The sequence below is a fragment of the Fringilla coelebs genome, assembly GCF_963513975.1.
Source record: "Fringilla coelebs genome assembly, chromosome: Z".
Classification (NCBI taxonomy): domain Eukaryota; kingdom Metazoa; phylum Chordata; class Aves; order Passeriformes; family Fringillidae; genus Fringilla; species Fringilla coelebs.
This window is the reverse complement of record NC_140031.1, coordinates 14,456,731-14,474,373: the sequence shown is the minus strand read 5'-3', so window position 1 is coordinate 14,474,373 and position 17,643 is coordinate 14,456,731. Positions and strand designations below refer to the sequence as shown.

At 38.0% G+C, this 17,643-nt stretch overlaps 1 protein-coding gene across 1 annotated transcript; it reads left to right on the top strand.

Annotated features, from left to right (window-relative positions):
* Positions 1–10,094: 10,094 nt before the first annotated feature.
* Positions 10,095–17,594, top strand: SELENOP (selenoprotein P). The gene is made up of 5 exons (XM_084224931.1): positions 10,095–10,158; positions 11,664–11,867; positions 13,050–13,262; positions 14,818–14,935; positions 15,781–17,594. The coding sequence occupies exons 2-5, from the start codon at positions 11,677–11,679 to the stop codon at positions 16,399–16,401; spliced, it is 1,143 nt and encodes a 380-aa protein (XP_084081057.1). The 5' UTR covers positions 10,095–10,158; positions 11,664–11,676; the 3' UTR covers positions 16,402–17,594.
* The last annotated feature ends 49 nt before the right edge of the window (positions 17,595–17,643 follow it).

Below are 17,643 nucleotides of genomic sequence, written 5' to 3'. Positions count from 1 at the left end.
CCCATGGTGCTTATTGCTCAATGGCCTTGTTATCATAACAGTGCTATTGATCTTGTCAGTAGGTCTGCTCAGACAGTTATTTGCAACCTAGGAGTTGCCTGCCACACCCATTCTTCTTTTCTGGTACACAACAGTACATAAGCAATGTTGATGCCTCCTGCATTTAAAAATATATGAAGGTTGTTTTAAACTAGCAGAGATCTAAGTGGAAGAACTGTATCTCCGATAGTTTATAATCCAAATAGAAATGTTGCTAAAGCTATCACTGCAGCAGAGCACAAAACAAGAATTAAAATTTTCCATCCCAGCACCTTCTACTTGTCCAGTGTTGGCATCATGCTTGTTTTTGATTAATGTATGGTTTGTTCTGACCATTTACTTTCTCTCTCATGGCATTCTCCACTGTATTTCTTTTTTTCCTATGGCTTCCCCTATCTAGTTTTACTGTGATGTTAGGCTGAAGGTTTTAAATGAACAGTTCATACTTGGTCCTGATAGCTTTTCAAGTATAAAATTACACTGACTAAGCCGTAAGTCTTATGTTCTCCTTTTCCTCTCCCAGAGATGGGTGTGTTGTTTCCCAGTGCTACCTCCAAGATTTCCAAGAGCAATGTTACAAAGTAATGCAAATAAGTCTGGAAACTACCTGGAAACTACCTGCATTTTATTTACATAAGGAAGAGTATGTTAAGAAAACATCTAAAGGATCTTGATCAATATCTTTAGTTCAAGCTGTATTAGCCATGCCTAAAAATTACCTATGTTTTTTTCCTTTTCCAGAATCACCTCAATGACACTAGAGAATCCTGTATTGATTAAAATAACATGGTACATCTTCTGGACATAACATTCAGCTGAGTTTGGAAAAATTACAGAAGTGTAGATGTTCTCTTCTACTCCAGCCTCTCACAGCGGCATTGAACAGGGCTGAGAGCATCTGTCCAGCCCGAGCATTGTGACCCTCTCCCAGGAGGAGCTGTGAAGTACCAAACAGACAAAAATGAGTACTACACTAATAGCAGAAAATTGTGAATCACATATTCCCCTTCTTTAATAAAGGAAACACCTCTTTGTCTGAGGAAATGTAGGAACTAACAAACTGGAGATGTGAAATCAAATATTCAGGAGGCCTGCTTATGTGCAGCATTGAGCAGATAACTGTTGTCCAAAAACAGGTGACTCAGATAATAAATGAAGGTCAAAAGGGACCATTAGCTCATCTGGTGCAAGGCCATCCACCTGGCAGCCTCTGACCTACATCCAGCTTGCTGGACAGTTCTGCCTGGCTCCCAAAACAGTTTTGAAACTCCTTAGTGCACTCATGGCACACCCAGATCTCCCACATCAAAACCAAATTATTCACCAGGCAGAATACAGGTAGCTGCAATGAGGCCTGTACTGGTCTCTTCTATTGGAAAAATTCTAACGAATTCAGCTGCTCATTCCTGTAGTGTTATCAATCATTTGCAAGAAATCTCTGCATCAGACGAGTCAGTACGTCTCCCTCGCACAGGAGGGACTTGTTCTGTGCATGAGAAGGCTTTGCTGTCATGCCTAGAGCAAGCCAGATATGTGCTGTTATGCAAGAGGAAAACATTTCTGTGGGGCCCCTTTGATAGGTATGCCGAGGGCAGTAATATCAGCATCTGTTTAAAAAGTTTTAAAGGAAAAGAAACATGGATTGTGCTTCTGACAGAGAGCTAATCTGTTAATCCTCCTTATTTCTTTATTAGTTGTAGAGTGAAGGGAAGATATAAGGAGTTAATGGAAGTCAAAATGATAATCTAACTATAAAATGCAATGCTTGAAAGCTGTAATGTGTACAATTGTGGATTGATATCAAAAATATTTAAACCTTAGTCCTGTGACACAAACGTGTCAGCCTGTTCCTTCATTATCTATTTTCAGAGGAAATGTCCAGCTAGGACAGGATGTGCATTTATATCTATTCAGTATTATCTGCTGATGTACAAGCTCCATGCCAAGTCTTATCTACTGTTTACAAGTCTCATATTTTTGTGACCCCAGAAAGAGCAGCTGACTGGTGAAATCAGGGAGATCAGTGTCTGTTGAACACTGCAAGCGATGTAGTTGAATTCTAGTTCTTACGTAAATATTTTCTTTCGTATAATTTTAAATATCTGGAGGAAGAAGCAAGTCCAGCAACTTACTGTCCCTCAGTTTCATAAACTGTAGGATTGTGCAGGATTACAAGAAGAATGCCTAAAGAAATGAGATATAAAGTACTTAGCTATTTTTTTTCCTTTTAATCCCATAATATAGAATCATACATATAAATATAAAATGGGTTGTGTTGGAAGATCATATCAATTCAGCAGACTTTGTCTATTCAGGACTTGTCTGGAGAATCTCTTAAAGAAGATCTCTGTTAAAAAGTTATCTGTATTTATTATTAAAATACATATAACTGGGCAGTTTTGCATGGGTATGCATTGTGCATCATGAGTAGAAATAACATACACAGACAATATTATTACAGATTTCATATATTTAGGTAGCACCTCTCAGACTGACCTACATGTTTCACAGCCAAATCTTTAACCTTATTTGCAAAAATATTTTTGTTTTGTGGGGTTTTTTTGATAAGCAACAGTGGTCACAGCGCATCAGGACTTGAAATGTGGTGGCTTTTTTCAAGCTCTTTCACAATCCATGAAAATCTACAGAGTCTGGAAGGGGTTAAAGCTAAATTGTAAGAATAAATTTTGACCTAGCCCACAACTGTACATCCACGTATTATACATGCAGAAACATTAACAGATAATTTTATATTACTCCTCTTTCAGGACAGTAATCTTCCTACAAAATTGTAGACCTATGAATCATACTATTGCTGTGCAAAATTATGTTTGGCTGATAGGGGCATAAAATGTTCACTATAAACTTTACTCCAGAACCTGGAGACAGTTAGGGAGTCATTCCACATGCAATTAAGATAAGATTAAGAGCAATAAAAAGTTGGAAAGCTGGGCAACCTAGAATTCTTCCTGTTTTCTAGAAGAATATTTTCCCTTCAAGAACTTTTTTATTTCTGGCACAGCCTTCCATCCATCAAGTGCATCTTCTATCTGTGCAAGACAATGTGTGCTCTGTGTAACATTGACTGGACTGTGCTGATTGTTATGTGAGTACTCCCTTTGTAGACTCACAGGTGGAGCAGCTACCAAAGCACACATGCTACTGGAAGACTACCCAGCGTCTGTCTGTTGTGTCACTTCAGTTTTTAAGGCCATGATCCACATGATGTGGATCACACATGATCCACACTGTATGCCTCAAACAGTGCCTGAGCAGCTGACTGCATAATGATTTGCCTGAACAGTGGAAATGAAGTCCTGTGTTGGCTTCAGGACAACTGAAATTCCTCACTGTCCTTTAGTTTTGTACTTTGTAACTTACGTAGGCAGACAGCTGTGTTAAGGAATTAACGAAAGTTAACAACATTTACAAGCAAGAAGCCTTTGCAAAAAGGGGAATACAATTAAAGAGTGTTTAATGTTAATTATTACTTCATGGAGTCATGGGATCACTTTTGCATTTTGTTTTTTGGTCTGTCTCTCTTCCTGTTAGCTAAAGAGAATGTTCAGCAACTTTACTGCATGATTCTTAAATCATTACAAATTTTTTTTCACTTCACAGTCATATTTTGTTTCCTTTTTTTGAGGTTTTACAGGAAGTCTGGCAAGGATTATAATGCAGGATCAGCAGCAAAAAAAATCTTGCTTAGGTGGGGTTTTTTGATATTGTGGTTTTTTGTTGGGGTTTTTTGTTGGGTTTCTTGTTTGGTTTTTTGTTTGATTTTTTTCCCCTGACAAGAAAAAGGTCAGAAAATTTCAGCTTGCAGTTTAATGGGGTGGATAAAATGCTGATGTCCAAAGATGGCTGTGGGGTGCAGACTCTGGGCTCTGTGGCAGGTACTACACCTCCTAAAATACAATCCTTAAGACAATTATGTGGCTGATATATACATAATAATTAGCAAATAATACAAGGCATACATGAATAATATTATGAACATCTTCCTGCCAACAGGCAGACATTAAAAAATTAAACTAGAGGTCAGGTAGAAATGTGGATTTACCAAAGTAAAATGTAAACTGGGAAAAAAAGTAAAATGCCAACCTGGGACTCATCTCTGCTGTAGTTCTACATCAGCTCTAACAAATGAGCATCCATACAACCCCCACCGACTGAAGAACTATTGAGGCATTATGATGGCTGTTTCTTGATGGGACCAGGACTTATCTTTCAAGTTCCACAGGTTTAGCCAATGCTTTTGAAATGGGATGAGGAGACACAAAAGTGGGTGTTACTGTTACTGCCTTTAATTAGACAACATGATATGAACCCAGTCCAGTGTGAATTCTCAGATGAGCCAAGAACAAGAAGTCCATCCAAATACATGTGAACTTAAGAAATCATGGTAATTTTGTAAAAACAACCAATAGTGGATGCTTGAATTTTGCAGGGCATATTTTCCCATATCTTGCCATTTGTAGTGATATGTAGTAGTGTGATGGCTTGTGCAGGTGACTTCCAAACATGTCCTCAGACAAAATGTGCTCAAATCTTCTCTCACTTCTCTTTCTTTCAAACACTTAGTTATTTCCTCTGCATTGCATTCTGCATCCTTTTTTCCTGAATGCAGTTGCAGATCTACTACTCTAATTCTGCCTTTTCTAAAGACTGGGAAAACCAAAGCTGTAAGGAGAACAGGAAGACTGCCAGTGTCAAGGTATGGCTAATATATTTGTCAGATATAGTGTCTCTTGTCTTTGTTGGCCCATTATCAATGTTATACAAAAGTCATATTTTATATTCAAAACTTTACTTTGCCTTCATCGTTACTTTCAACAACTGCATCTCTGGAAAGCAAAATACAGGGCTGTAATATCAGAAGATTGAGGGCTTCTGTTATACATATTTCAGCCAAAATACACAAAAATAGCTTTATGTTAGTTAATAATTGTAATTTTCAGCAAAAATGTGAACTTTTCATGAGATAGGAAAAGCTTGGAAACCTTCTGGAAGTGCTAAATTCTGTAATATTAGAGTATATAATAGAACCACAGAATTATAGAAGGGTTTGGGTTGGAGGGGACCATAAAAATCATCTAGTCCACCCACTTTCATTAAGTCAGGCAACCATCTAACTTAAACATTCCCTCTTTCAGTTTAAAACCATTGCCCCTTTCCCTGTCACTACCTGCCCATGTAAAAAGTCCCTCTCTCTCTTTTTTTCAGCCCACTTTAGGTACTGAAAGACCTCAGTGAGGTGTCCCTGAAGCTGTCTCTTTTTCACTCCAACTCTTTGAGCCTATCCTTGCTGCTGAGGTGCTCCAACCTTCTCAGCATCTTTGTGGCCTCCTCTGACCCTGCTACTTGAAAAGAAGTACCATTAGCAATCAACTGTCAATATCGTGTATTTGAAGGCATCAGTATTTTAGTTTGTCAGATTTCATTCCACATATGACAATCTCCATCTTGCACTCAGATATCTGAATCTGCCCATAATGCTCCTAACATCTCTTGCAGATAATGTTCGCAGCCACTTCTGTATTACCAGGAAAAGAGAGGAACACAGAGCCACAAAGAGAAATTTAACCAAAACCACATAATCCATTTTTTAATCACAGTTCAACAGTTCTTGAAAGAGGATTTTTTTATACATCAGACATCTCTTGTTCATTAGCTGGGACCAGTTTTCACTTCAGTTTTAATGTATTTCACAAGAGATAAGCAGAGGACAGACTTGAACTTCCCATCAGGCCAACTGTATATGGTCACTGAATCCCATGTACTGGGCTTTCTTAACTTCCATTCTACAGCTAGGGTTCAGTGCAGTGAACTGTGCCTGCATGACCTATTGTAAATCATTAACAACAACTTGCTCGTACAGGTATTTCTGGAGAGAAGCATTTAAATGGAGTCACCTAGAATGAACCACTGTGAATTTAGCTGATGAATCATTTTCCGCTGCATCTCCTAAGGAGGTTTATTGTGTATAAAGAGTTAAAAGGAATTTTATGTATTGCTGATGGTACTTCTGAGGTTTTGATTACAGTTCTACTCCCTTGGGACGCCTGATCTGTTAATGTAAAGAGAAATATCTGAATGCAGTGTAACAGAGAGGTTTTTTTAAACTTTCTATGTGTTCATTGGTCCAGATCCCTAACCATTTTATGTATTCACTCAGTGAATTATATTGGAGGGTCTAAAGCTGCCTGCTAAATTCCTGCTGCAACTGTATCATTCCCATAGAAGGAGGATCATTGTGTGGGATATGAGATCTGTACAGATACCCTGTTTTGGGCACTGCATGACAACATTTGTTTCTTGGTTTACTATAGCAAGCACCAGGAGCCCAAGCAGAGTCACAGCAAACTGAAGGAATTTTCAATTATCCTCTATGGATCACAGGACTCCCAAGTGTTACTAAAGACACTGGTAAAAATACAAACATGTGCAAGATTTCCTACAGCTATGATCTTCTAAACCACCTCTTGGGTATCATCAGCAAATTTTTTCTTCCTTCAAATGAAGAACTTCAAACTGGTTTTAAGCTCACTGCAGTGATTTGGAGAATTTGTGGACTGATAGAATTATTGCAAGATAAATGCAGAAAGTAAACAGAGCCTGTAAGGAACTGAGAACAGACGTAGCTATTCAGCAACTAGGGTCTGTTTGCCTTTGTAATCTGTGCAATTATTGTGATTGAGGACACATCTGATAAAACATTTCCCTTCCTACTTACAGTGTGATACAGATAGATTCAAGCAGAGAAAGGTACTTCCGTATTGTAAGGGAATTTCCAAGCAGACATCTAGCAAACATTTTGCTAGATCAGGGCTCCTTTAAGTCTCATTTTATTTATAAGTGGACAATTGCATGTATCAGCTATTCCTTTGTTCACTGAAACAATCTTTAGGCCTTTATCAGAAGATGTCAGCTTTAGTTCCTTCCTTTGAATTCTGAGAAGTGTGCATTTAGTTACCTTATGCTGTGATTTACTTTACTTCATTGTATCTTTTTGCCCTTCACTTAAGTGACCCTTTATTTTACAGCATTTATTCATGTTTGTTCCTCATAAACTGATGGACATTTCTTTATATTAGCATTACGTGACTCTACCAGCCTTCTGCTGTTGTCATATTTTCCATATAAGGCATGAGTAGCTACCCTGAGTTGACACAGTTGTCAGAGAAGACAGAGAAGAACCAGTAAGCAATTAAGATTTGCAAGTGGACTTTGAATTCTGTGTTTATGACATCCTTCAGTCACAAGAGCAAAACAGGCACTGAAGACCTAAGTCCTCACAATTGGGTTCATGCTGAATCTGTGTTCTGCCCCCATCCTTGCAGCATTTGCGCGTTACAAATCTCCTCAGCAGGTGTTACCAGAATGTAATTTCTGAGAGCCACAATTCCTTGTCCTTTGGGATTATGGCATTGTGTTGGGGTTTTTTATGTATTTTTGGTTTTTCTTTTCCCAAGAAGTATGTACATTACCAGTCTAGATAACAGAAACAACAAAATGATATTTCTGTGCTCTGATGTTTTGAAAAGTTTGGAACATGTCAGAAAAGGGGAAAGTTTATGTTCAATAAGAAAAGAAGGGGGCTGTTATTTCCACCAGAACTATTAACCTCCCCCAAAGAAGAAAGAAAGTGAGTAGAAACAGGATGATCATTAAAAAAATTATTGTTCCAAACTGAGGGCTTGTCCAAATTAGAGTTCATAACTTGCCTCCTGCCGTGATATTGGACCAAACTCAACAACAAGAAAATATTTGCAGTGGAAAGCAAAAATTATTATTTAAGATGATTGTTTCTTTACAAGCTATAGACAAAGGGCTACAGAAACCTATGAACAGAAAGGGGATTAATATAAAAAATGGAATGATCAGACTCCTAGACTGTTAATTTGACAATTATTAACAGCTTTATCTATGTGCATTAAAAACATCTGTGGAAGCAGATTTTTTTTTCTACTCAGAAACAGTAATGCTTCAGACTGAAGTTTATGCATATTTAGTTTGTACATTTCTAAACCAAATTAATTACATCTATTTTAATCCACATCCAAGATTATAATATTTCCTACCACTTGCTTTAAGACAGAGGAACTTTTCTCCTCAATATTTACTGAGGCAGAGCAATGATCTAAGGTAGGGTGAACATTAAAAAGTAAGATGCTTATGGCCTACTACTTTGAATATAATTGAAGTAATCTTAATATTATAAGGGTTATAATAAATATAATAATAATACTACATATAGTATTTATTGTCACAAGGATAATTGCTAGCAACATGTGCTTCTCATCTCTCAGTAAGGCATCTGAGGGTCTGCAGGTGTCTGCATACTGTATGGGAGGAAATACTAACTTTTGAATAGTGACCACTGTCTATTTCTATCTTCAGTGTGCTTTCCACAGCAAGGTACTTGTTTTATATGACAGCTGCTTCAGCTCCATGTACTTTGCCTGAACTCTGAGTTCTTCAGTACTTGTGAATTGCATGTCTCAGCAGCACTCAGTGGTATTACCCATAGTTTATAAGTTCAGCACTTGTTAATCAAACCTTCTCCACATCTTCTCTACAAAGAAATGGAGATGGAGTATTGCTCTTCCTTTGAGAGTGTCTCCACCTGTGTTGCTGTAATTGGCAAGAGAACAACTGTCAGTCACCAGTGAGCTGCATCATTTTTATTAGCCCTCTTAACAGAGCTGTACCTGCTTCATTTTTTGGCTGCCTCTGTGCTCATGCAAGAATTGGTGGATGTGGTGCACACCAAATACCTCCAGCCAACCTTACAGGATTTTATCAGTGCTGGGAATGAACCCCAACACCTGAAGCAGGAGGTGAGCAAATTGTCTCTCAACTGAAACAGTAAAGGGCACTATTGCACATAAGAGGGTTTTGTACCAACCCAGCAAAGAATGCAAGATGTGTCTCCCTAACAATATAAGGAATATAAGCACGCTCCACTTCTTAAAAGAACTTCAGGTCTAATATGAAGTCTATCTGTTTTCTGCATTCTGTCTTCCAAGACTACTGAAGTTCAGATCTTTCTCATTCTTTCCACTGACCAGTGGAAAAGAAGTGCATAGGACTTCTACAGCAGAAACCCCCGAGGTCAGCAGTTCCCTATCTCAATCCAGCCTAAAGCAAAATGCTTATCTGTGCAGAAGATGCCTCAAGCCATAGATCTAAGCAGTATCAACCTCCCCACCTTGAACTGTGAGGGCACACCAACTTTTTAAACATTGATTTCCCCATAAACACATGTAACATGTACATTGGAGGAAATCAAAGCAAAGCAAACTGCTGTTGAAGTAAAACATCATGCACAAACAATTCTCTCACCAAGGAAAGAGAGTATGGAAACAGCTTAACCTGGATGTCCATAGATATCTCAGCGATCCTGGGGTTAAGAAAATATAAAAGTGAAATATGGAGGCTCAGGTACCTATTGACAGTAGCTAGAGCTCCATGACTTTCATGTAGCTGCACTGATTTAAATGTCTGAAGTTCTGGGCTCTAGCTTTCAACAAAGTTGACGAACTGGGAGGTTCTATAGAGAAAAGTTTGAAAGCAGAATGATATAATCAAGAGCAGCTGGGCCAAAGGAGCTCAGTATGCACATGCCCTCAGATGGAGCACAACATTCTCTAAGGCAAATATCAGATAAAGCACACGAGAAAAAACCTGCTAGCTCAGCGTTTTTGTAAATAGAGAAGTGCCTTCCCCCCCTCACTGTGGTTACCACTGTGTTTAGAAAATCACTCCTCGGCCCAGCCCCCTCCTGTGACTGTACCACTACCTCCAGCTGACTGGGGTGACTGACAAACTGCATAACAAAATATTTGAAGTCATGATAGTAAAAATGCTTCACTATTACGCACAATAAATGGTTTCCACTTGGGATTAGTTAATGGAGAAATATTTTGGGTACTTTTCGCTCAAGGGGTTTCCTTTGCTTGCAGAGTCGTTCAGAAAAAGCTCCCTGAACTTTGAACCGCGTCTGCAAAATGAGATAAACAAGAGCCATATAAATACCACAGCCCTTTTCCCCCCGCGCTGTTTCCTTCTGCAGCGGAGCCGGGCAGAGCTGCCAAGAAGGGGGAGGAGAAAAGGGTAAGTGTGCTGGGTTTGCTGTGAAAGAGCTTCATGACTTAAGATTTGGCAGAGTGTTTGCTTGGTTCTTTGGCTGAAAAGGCTGACTGTGGAAATTTCCATTGGAAACTAAGTAGAAAGTTGAAATAAGAAGAGAAGTATAAGGCAGGACATGGCTCTCCTGCAGCTCGCAGGGCAGACAGCTGTTGCTGGGCGCTGCATGCCAGTGCAGCAGAAGGCAGTGGAAAGGCAAGGAAGGATATAAAAATGTCATGAGAGTCTCATGTGTTCGTAATAGATATAAAGGCAGGCTGCTTTCCTGATGTGTGGAAAGAATGGAAAAAGGCTGTGTTGGTATATACTGGACCACAGTTTAGTCTTCAAAGTACTTTACCTAGAACTGCCAGGGACAGCTGGTTTTCACAAAAGCAGCAACAAATCACTCTTGTTTCAAAAGGTCAATTATTATTAATCTTTTAGGCTATGACAAGATGGATGGAACATGTATTATTTATCAGAATTTATTGTTTCCAAACTGTTTTGTGGTCACTGTCAGTCTTTGATGTAGTGGTGAAACTGTACAATTCCACAACCTATGACAAGTTGGGAAGCAGCTTTATAATTTTTTATGTTTAAAATTTTTTTAAAGTATTTTAAATTTTAAGTATTTTTATGTTTAAAATTTTAAGTAAGATTTTAAGTATTTCTTGATAATACCAAAATTTGGATGTTAATGGAATAAAATGAAAAGGTAATTATAGAATTTCTTATATGCTTTGATTTTCATAAACATTAACTGAACTAAGTATGGATACGAGATTTTATAAGATCTGGGGAGTCCCGAAATTCAGTTTTCATTTCTGGTTTTTGCAAAATTCTTTCTGGTGCTTGACTTCTTCATAGCTTTTTCTCAGTGGGGTCCAGATACTCTAGACTGACTTGTAGAAATAAGTCTTCTTTATTATTTTCTGCTATGTTCTCTATTACTTACTGTGTACTGAAATCAGTGGTTGGTGAGTATGCTTTTAAGACAATGGAATTACTCTGTAACTGGAGTGAACTGGTCTATATTATTCCTGACATAAACAGGCTTACCACAATTTATTTCAAAAAAGAAGAAACAAGGCAGCTTTAAAATCACTGAAGTGTTAAAAATGGTCAAAAACAAATTACAAAGAGAAAGATTAGTAGTACTGAAAAAAAATTCCAGTTATTCTGAATGTTTACTTTGTAGCTGTTCAAACACAGTAACAAAAAAAACACAAAATCCTTCAAGCACCACAAAGAAAAAACACTTACCTCTATTATGGAGGATCTCTACTGTAAAACCACAGAAATTAAGCAGTAAACAGAAGCTCAAATTTATTCTTAGAGGAGATTTGTTTCTTTTTATTTTCTTTTTAATTTCTTTCTTTTTTTTTTTTTTTAACTGAATGGAGCCAATATGCTGTTTTGTTTTCTTATGGGAATTACAGAGTCTGAACATTGTTTAGGCATTGGCCTTACTTTATTTTCTCTCTTCTCAGGTAAAGCCCAGCCATGTGGGCAGGTCTGGGGCTAGTTCTGGCCCTCTGTCTCCTCCCAGGAGGAGGGACAGAGATCCAGAACTGCCAGGAGCCCCCAGAATGGCGTATTGGGGAGGAGGACCCGATGTGGAACTCCAGAGGCTCGGTGACAGTGGTGGCTCTCCTCCAGGCTAGCTGATTTTTGTGCCTGCGGCAGGCTTCCAGGTAAGTGTGGATCTTGTCCGGATTTTTGCTATCCAGCTGAGAATGCTACGTGTGCCCTGCCACAGATGCATTCCATGAACTCTAGCTGCCCCAAATGCCACCATCACAGCTGGGATGTGTGACCCAGTGACCTGGCTCCCTATCAGCAGAAGGGTTCTGTGCCAGTGGGTAGGATTCTTTATCTCTTTACCTTCTCCTGACTGGCAGATCATCTTCTCCAAATTAGGTTTCCTACATAATAAATATTATGATCAACTTGACATTAATGAAACCCAAACTACAGGAACACTCAACAGAAACAGCAACAGATGATTAATGTAGGAAAAATTGTGAATCCAAGAAATATCACAATTCTTTAACATGGTTAGATCACCTGAAATAGAGAGATCTGTGATCACTGATTTCTTATGTAAGCCCTGTAGGGGAAAAAATAAACCAAAAAGATGTGCTTTTCATGTGGCTTTTCAGCCTGCATTTAGAGATCCTGTACATATTTTAAAAATCTGGAAGTTAAGGTAAATACTGTCCTGTCAAAAAATTGATGAAGCATTCAAGGAAGTCATCAGTGCCAGGTTTTCTTCCAAGACCTGGGACATTGGTGCTCTATTTTCTAGAATTTACTCCTTGCAAATAATTAGCTATCATGACAGTAACAATAGTAATAAAATAATTTCAAGCTGAGCCAAAGAGGAATTGCATAAAGCTTTTATCTTTGATTTATTTAGGGATTGTGAAATTATTTTGGCCTAAAAATTCATAGTGCCAGTTTCAGATTTGGATTTTAGTCACAGTGAGAACACCTTAGTTTGCCCCTCTAGGCTGCACAACTTACATATCATAGTAGGCTTTGCAAGTTTATTAAGAATTTGATTTAAAAACATAGTGGTAAATCTGTGGCTCCATCAAAGTTAAAAGGGGGCTTTGTATTTGGCTTTCAAAGTAGTTGGGTTTGGTTCTCACATTTAAGAAAAAAATTTGAAGAATCTTCCACATTCTAGACTATTTCTCATAACTGAAAAATAAACGTTTTCTAGAGCAATTCCATAGGCAAAAAGCAAATGAAAGGGAAGAAACTCCACATCATACTTCTGTAATAAAAGCAAGATGGAACATATTGACTTTTGTGTCAAATCTTATGATTCTCTACTGATTTATGATCTTGCTTCTTTACATTCCCACTAGTTTGGAGGATCTGCGAGTAAAGTTAGAGAATGAAGGACTGGTCAACATCTCGTATGTGGTTGTCAACCATCAGGGAGCTCAATCCCGGAGGGAATTTCACCTACTAAAAGAACGTGTTTCAGACTACATTACTGTCTACCAGCAAGATGAGCATCAAGAGGATGTCTGGACTACTTTAAATGGAAACAAGGATGACTTTCTCATCTATGACAGGTGTGTGCTTACAGACAAAGATGGGAAAATATTTGCATATATTTTGAGTATTATTTTGCAAACCTCTATATTATTTCATTGGTGTGCAAATAATAAAGACATCATGCTCAGCTCCTAAGTTGAACTTAAGTGGTAGTATTTACTGGAAAAACAAAGTTACAAAAGCAAAATCTGCTTTTGCATAAGTAATTTTTGAATAAATAATTTTGTTCTTTATAATTGCCATGGATTTAGATGAACATAAGTGAGTGAAAAATTTGGTAATGTTCATATTATTGTAGTGTATTTATATAACTTTATTACATCCATGCATATCAAAGTAGAATCTTTTATCTCATGAAAACTTCTTGATGAGAGTTGTTGAAAATGCCACGTAGACATAAGAAAAAATGAGTCTTAGATAAAACTTAAAACTTCAGAAGAAAGTTGCTTTTTGACATAGGATTCTGCCACAAGTATATTTTGGCAGCATCAGGAGGAACTGTAGTTGAAATCCCAATTTTTTGGTTTTGATGTGATGGTAGTTACTTGAAAAATCCGACACTTGAAACATGTCTATCCTTGTTACTTTATATTATTGTAATGAACATTCCAAGTTTGTACTAAACCATAAATAAGATTAATACAGAGTTAGAAAGTTATTCTTTTTCTGTAATGTGATGAATTTTAAAAAATTAGCTGCATTAGTTTTGTGGGATGAATGATCTTGAATATTACAGCAGCAAATATGCCCAAGTAAGGAAGGCTGATGTCATACAACAGACAAACAGCACAGTGTGGTATTTTATCTGGGAGGGGGCCCAGACACTTTTCCCAGAGCATTTGAAAGGTTGACCATTTTAGTGCTCTTGACACATGGGGTAGGAGTACATTATGAATTGGCTTAGCACTATCCTGGCCATGATCCATGATGGGTCTAGGAACCTGTGTTCTTATTGGGCCTTAGCCACAAAAACTTTGCCTGCTGCTGGTTCTAAACGTGCAGTCCACATGTGGGGAGCTAAGGCCAGGGAACTGTGTGTTGGCACTGAACGTGCTGCCCTTGTGTACAGGTTCTGCATTTTCACCAGCTCCTTTGAGCAGATCAGTTGTTTAGTCAAGTGCATATCAGAACACTCAAGTGCAGACTTGGGGCAAGTGGGCACCATAACAATCGCCTCATGCACAATAAATCAGTAATCCAGGTGCACCACGGTGTCCATCCCAGTCAAAAGACCTGTCAGGTTGCATAAAAAACACCTGGTAAGGATGCAGCTACCACTATGCAAAGAACCCCTCTCATTATCCCAATGGATCTATAACGAGTGCGCCTCTGCCAGTCTTTAAGGCCACTCTAGGACAAGGCTTCTGGCAGTGCAGCTACCACATGAGGCAGAAATCATGCCTCACATCCTGGTCAATGCAGATGAGAATTTGTAAGGGAGATACTGCAACTGGAACAGAAACACTCCCTGTGGAACTATACTGTGTGTGTGGATTGATGCAAGTAAAGTGAGATATCATAAGAAGAGAGATTTAGTTGTAGTTGTAACCACAGAGTTCTTTCTCTCTTTAGATGCGGCCGTCTAGTGTATCATCTGGGTATGCCCTACTCCTTCCTGCATTTTCAGTATGTGGAAGAATCTATTAAGATTGCATACTGCGAAAACAAGTGTGGAAACTGCTCTTACATGGTATTTGCTTGTCTCATTCTGTGTACAATAGAAAAGTGGATTTGATTGATATTAAAAAATTATTTCAGTGTGATTAATCAAAAAATATATGATTTTGAATTTATGCATTTCATGCATCTTGACAGATAGCTTTTAAACATTTTTCTAAGTGAATTGTATTTGATTTCGAACAGACTGATTGACTATCTGAATTCCTGTTCTGATAGAAACACAAGTAACTGTCAGAAATGTAAATGCAATCTTGGAGAGTAATTCTGTTTGTATTGCTATGGAGGTAGTGAGCAATTAACTACTCTAATTTTGTGAGATGGGTAAGCACGTATTTTTTTTTAAAACCCAAGAATCAAACTCAAGCTGCTTTGCCTTACTGTTCGTTGTACTTTGCATTTAAACACAGTCTACAGGAGTTATTTTTAAAAAGTGATAATACAAGGTGAAAAATTATTGTTTCTGCTATAAAAGAAGGGTAGTTTTCTTTAATGAATCATTCAAGACCAGAAACACTTAAAAGGATTATCAAGAAATGTACATACTTCATGGAAGTTCAAGAAAAATTTTTGCTCCCATTGTGCAGCATTTTGGCTAAATGTAGACAAAAGGTCAGATATAGGATCTAGGATAAGAATACTTATTATCAATTACTGGAATTATAATTGCTAAAAAGCCCTGTCTAGTTGATAGTGGTGTGACAGCACAAGGCTATTTTTGATATGTTCATACTTTCAGCAAAGCAGCACAAATAACTTAGAAGTGCCTTTCATGCTCTGCAAAAATGTCAGTTAATACTTTACAGCTAGTTTAATTGAATACAGTGCCTGTATTTAATGCAAGCATCTGTTTTGCAGGAACCTGATGTTGATGGTGTATGTGAAAACATCACTAAAAAAGCAGTTGAAGAGCTGTCAGAGATAGAAGCCAAGCCGACAGATCAGCATTCCCATCCCAACCCGCACAGACATGGACACCACCACCGCCGCCACCATCACCACCACCATCAGCAGGGCAGTCATGATCCCAAACATGAGAACCACCAGGCTGCTGCTGAAACTGAGAGACATCATCATCCTCACAGTGGCTGGCGCCACAGGCTTTTTGGCCGTCACAGACACGATCAGATAGGTAGCCAGGAGCACGTAGACACTGCCCCTCCAGGAGAAATTGTGGAAATTCCACAAGATAAAAAACTACGAAAGAAAGGGAAAAACAGCTGCAAAAACCAGTTAACTTGAAATTGGCAGACAGGATCAGACTCTACCTCTAGTAGCTGATCCTGTCATTGTCGACACCTTCTGTTTGAAGAGTTAGGGAATTCTGTCACCTGACAGTGTCGTGGAGCACTACCAAATTCTTGCAGGTGACATGGGCAGCTGGCAGCAGAGGACATCACTGAGTCTTGACAGTGTCGTCTGCTCTCTGCTGCCTGACATTCATCACCAGCAGGAGCAAGTGAAACTAGTGACACCTGACAGTGACAGGAAAAGGCAAGGAACTGATCCTGAAAAACAAACTAAGCACCTTCCAGAAACAAGGGAGTCACACTAACTCAGTTAATATATTTGCAAGAGCAGTAAAACAAACAGATTAAGTGGTTTTTATTGCCCCAAATTCAAAATTGTGCTGACAGGTATGAGTATGTTGCAAAGAAGTGTATTTTTAGAGCAGTGCTCTTAGAATGATTGAATATCTGTCAAATTCCAGCAGTAAAAAGTTTCATGATTTAAAGGAATTTAGTTGACCCCTGGTTTGTTTTTCAGTTCCACTGGGAAGGTGTCTGCAGTCTTGATTAATTTGTCTTTTTTGTTTCTCTTCTAACATTCTGCTTGCATTTGTGAGGACAGGAGCATAAACTATGACCTAGGGGCTCCTGTCTGATGTTTTGCAATCAAGAACAGAAGATAACCAAGAAAGATATTTTAATCATTTTTTATTAGGAAGACAATAGATTTGAAGGTTGAGTTTGGTTTTTTTTTTTTTTCTAACCTGGGGATACAAATCATGTACAAGCAAAACTTACTCCTAAGCAATGTGACAGAATAATTCCACATAAAAAATGTAATATACAGACAGTGACTACTTTATTTTTAAGTAAGAGATTGATGTACTTAACTTTGACAAAGCTTTTGACTCTTAGATATAGTAAGAGCATCCATTAATACATAACTGCTACAGCCTGCAAAATCCTACTAAATCAATTAGATAATCCTGAAGTGAGTAGTGTCAACAACTGAGAGTCAGAATCAAAAGTGGATGGGATGAAACAAGTTTAATCTTGGTGTAATGTTGATCTTTGTTTGTAACAGTGCTGAATTTGATAAGTCTGTACCAATTAGCAATCTGTATCAATTACCATACCACTTAAACTTGTATAACTTCTCTGTCTGTACCCTAGCATTCCTAATGTTTGATTAACTGAATAGAAGTAAATCCAGTTGTTTGAAGGATTCCTGAATGAAGAAGAGAATATTCAAGAAAAGAAAACTGCTATGAAAGCATACACCATAATTAATGATGGTTTAATAGGGAAATTACGACTCCTACAAAACCTGAATCTTTTTATTGTGAATGCTGATTAGCAAGAGAGTAGCTTTGAATATATACAGAATGTTTGTCTTTGGAATGTCTGACAAGAATGTTTTCAATAAAACATACTTTCTTCATATCTTGTTTTTATTTTGAGATGCAGAATTTGAAACACTGAAATCCTTCAA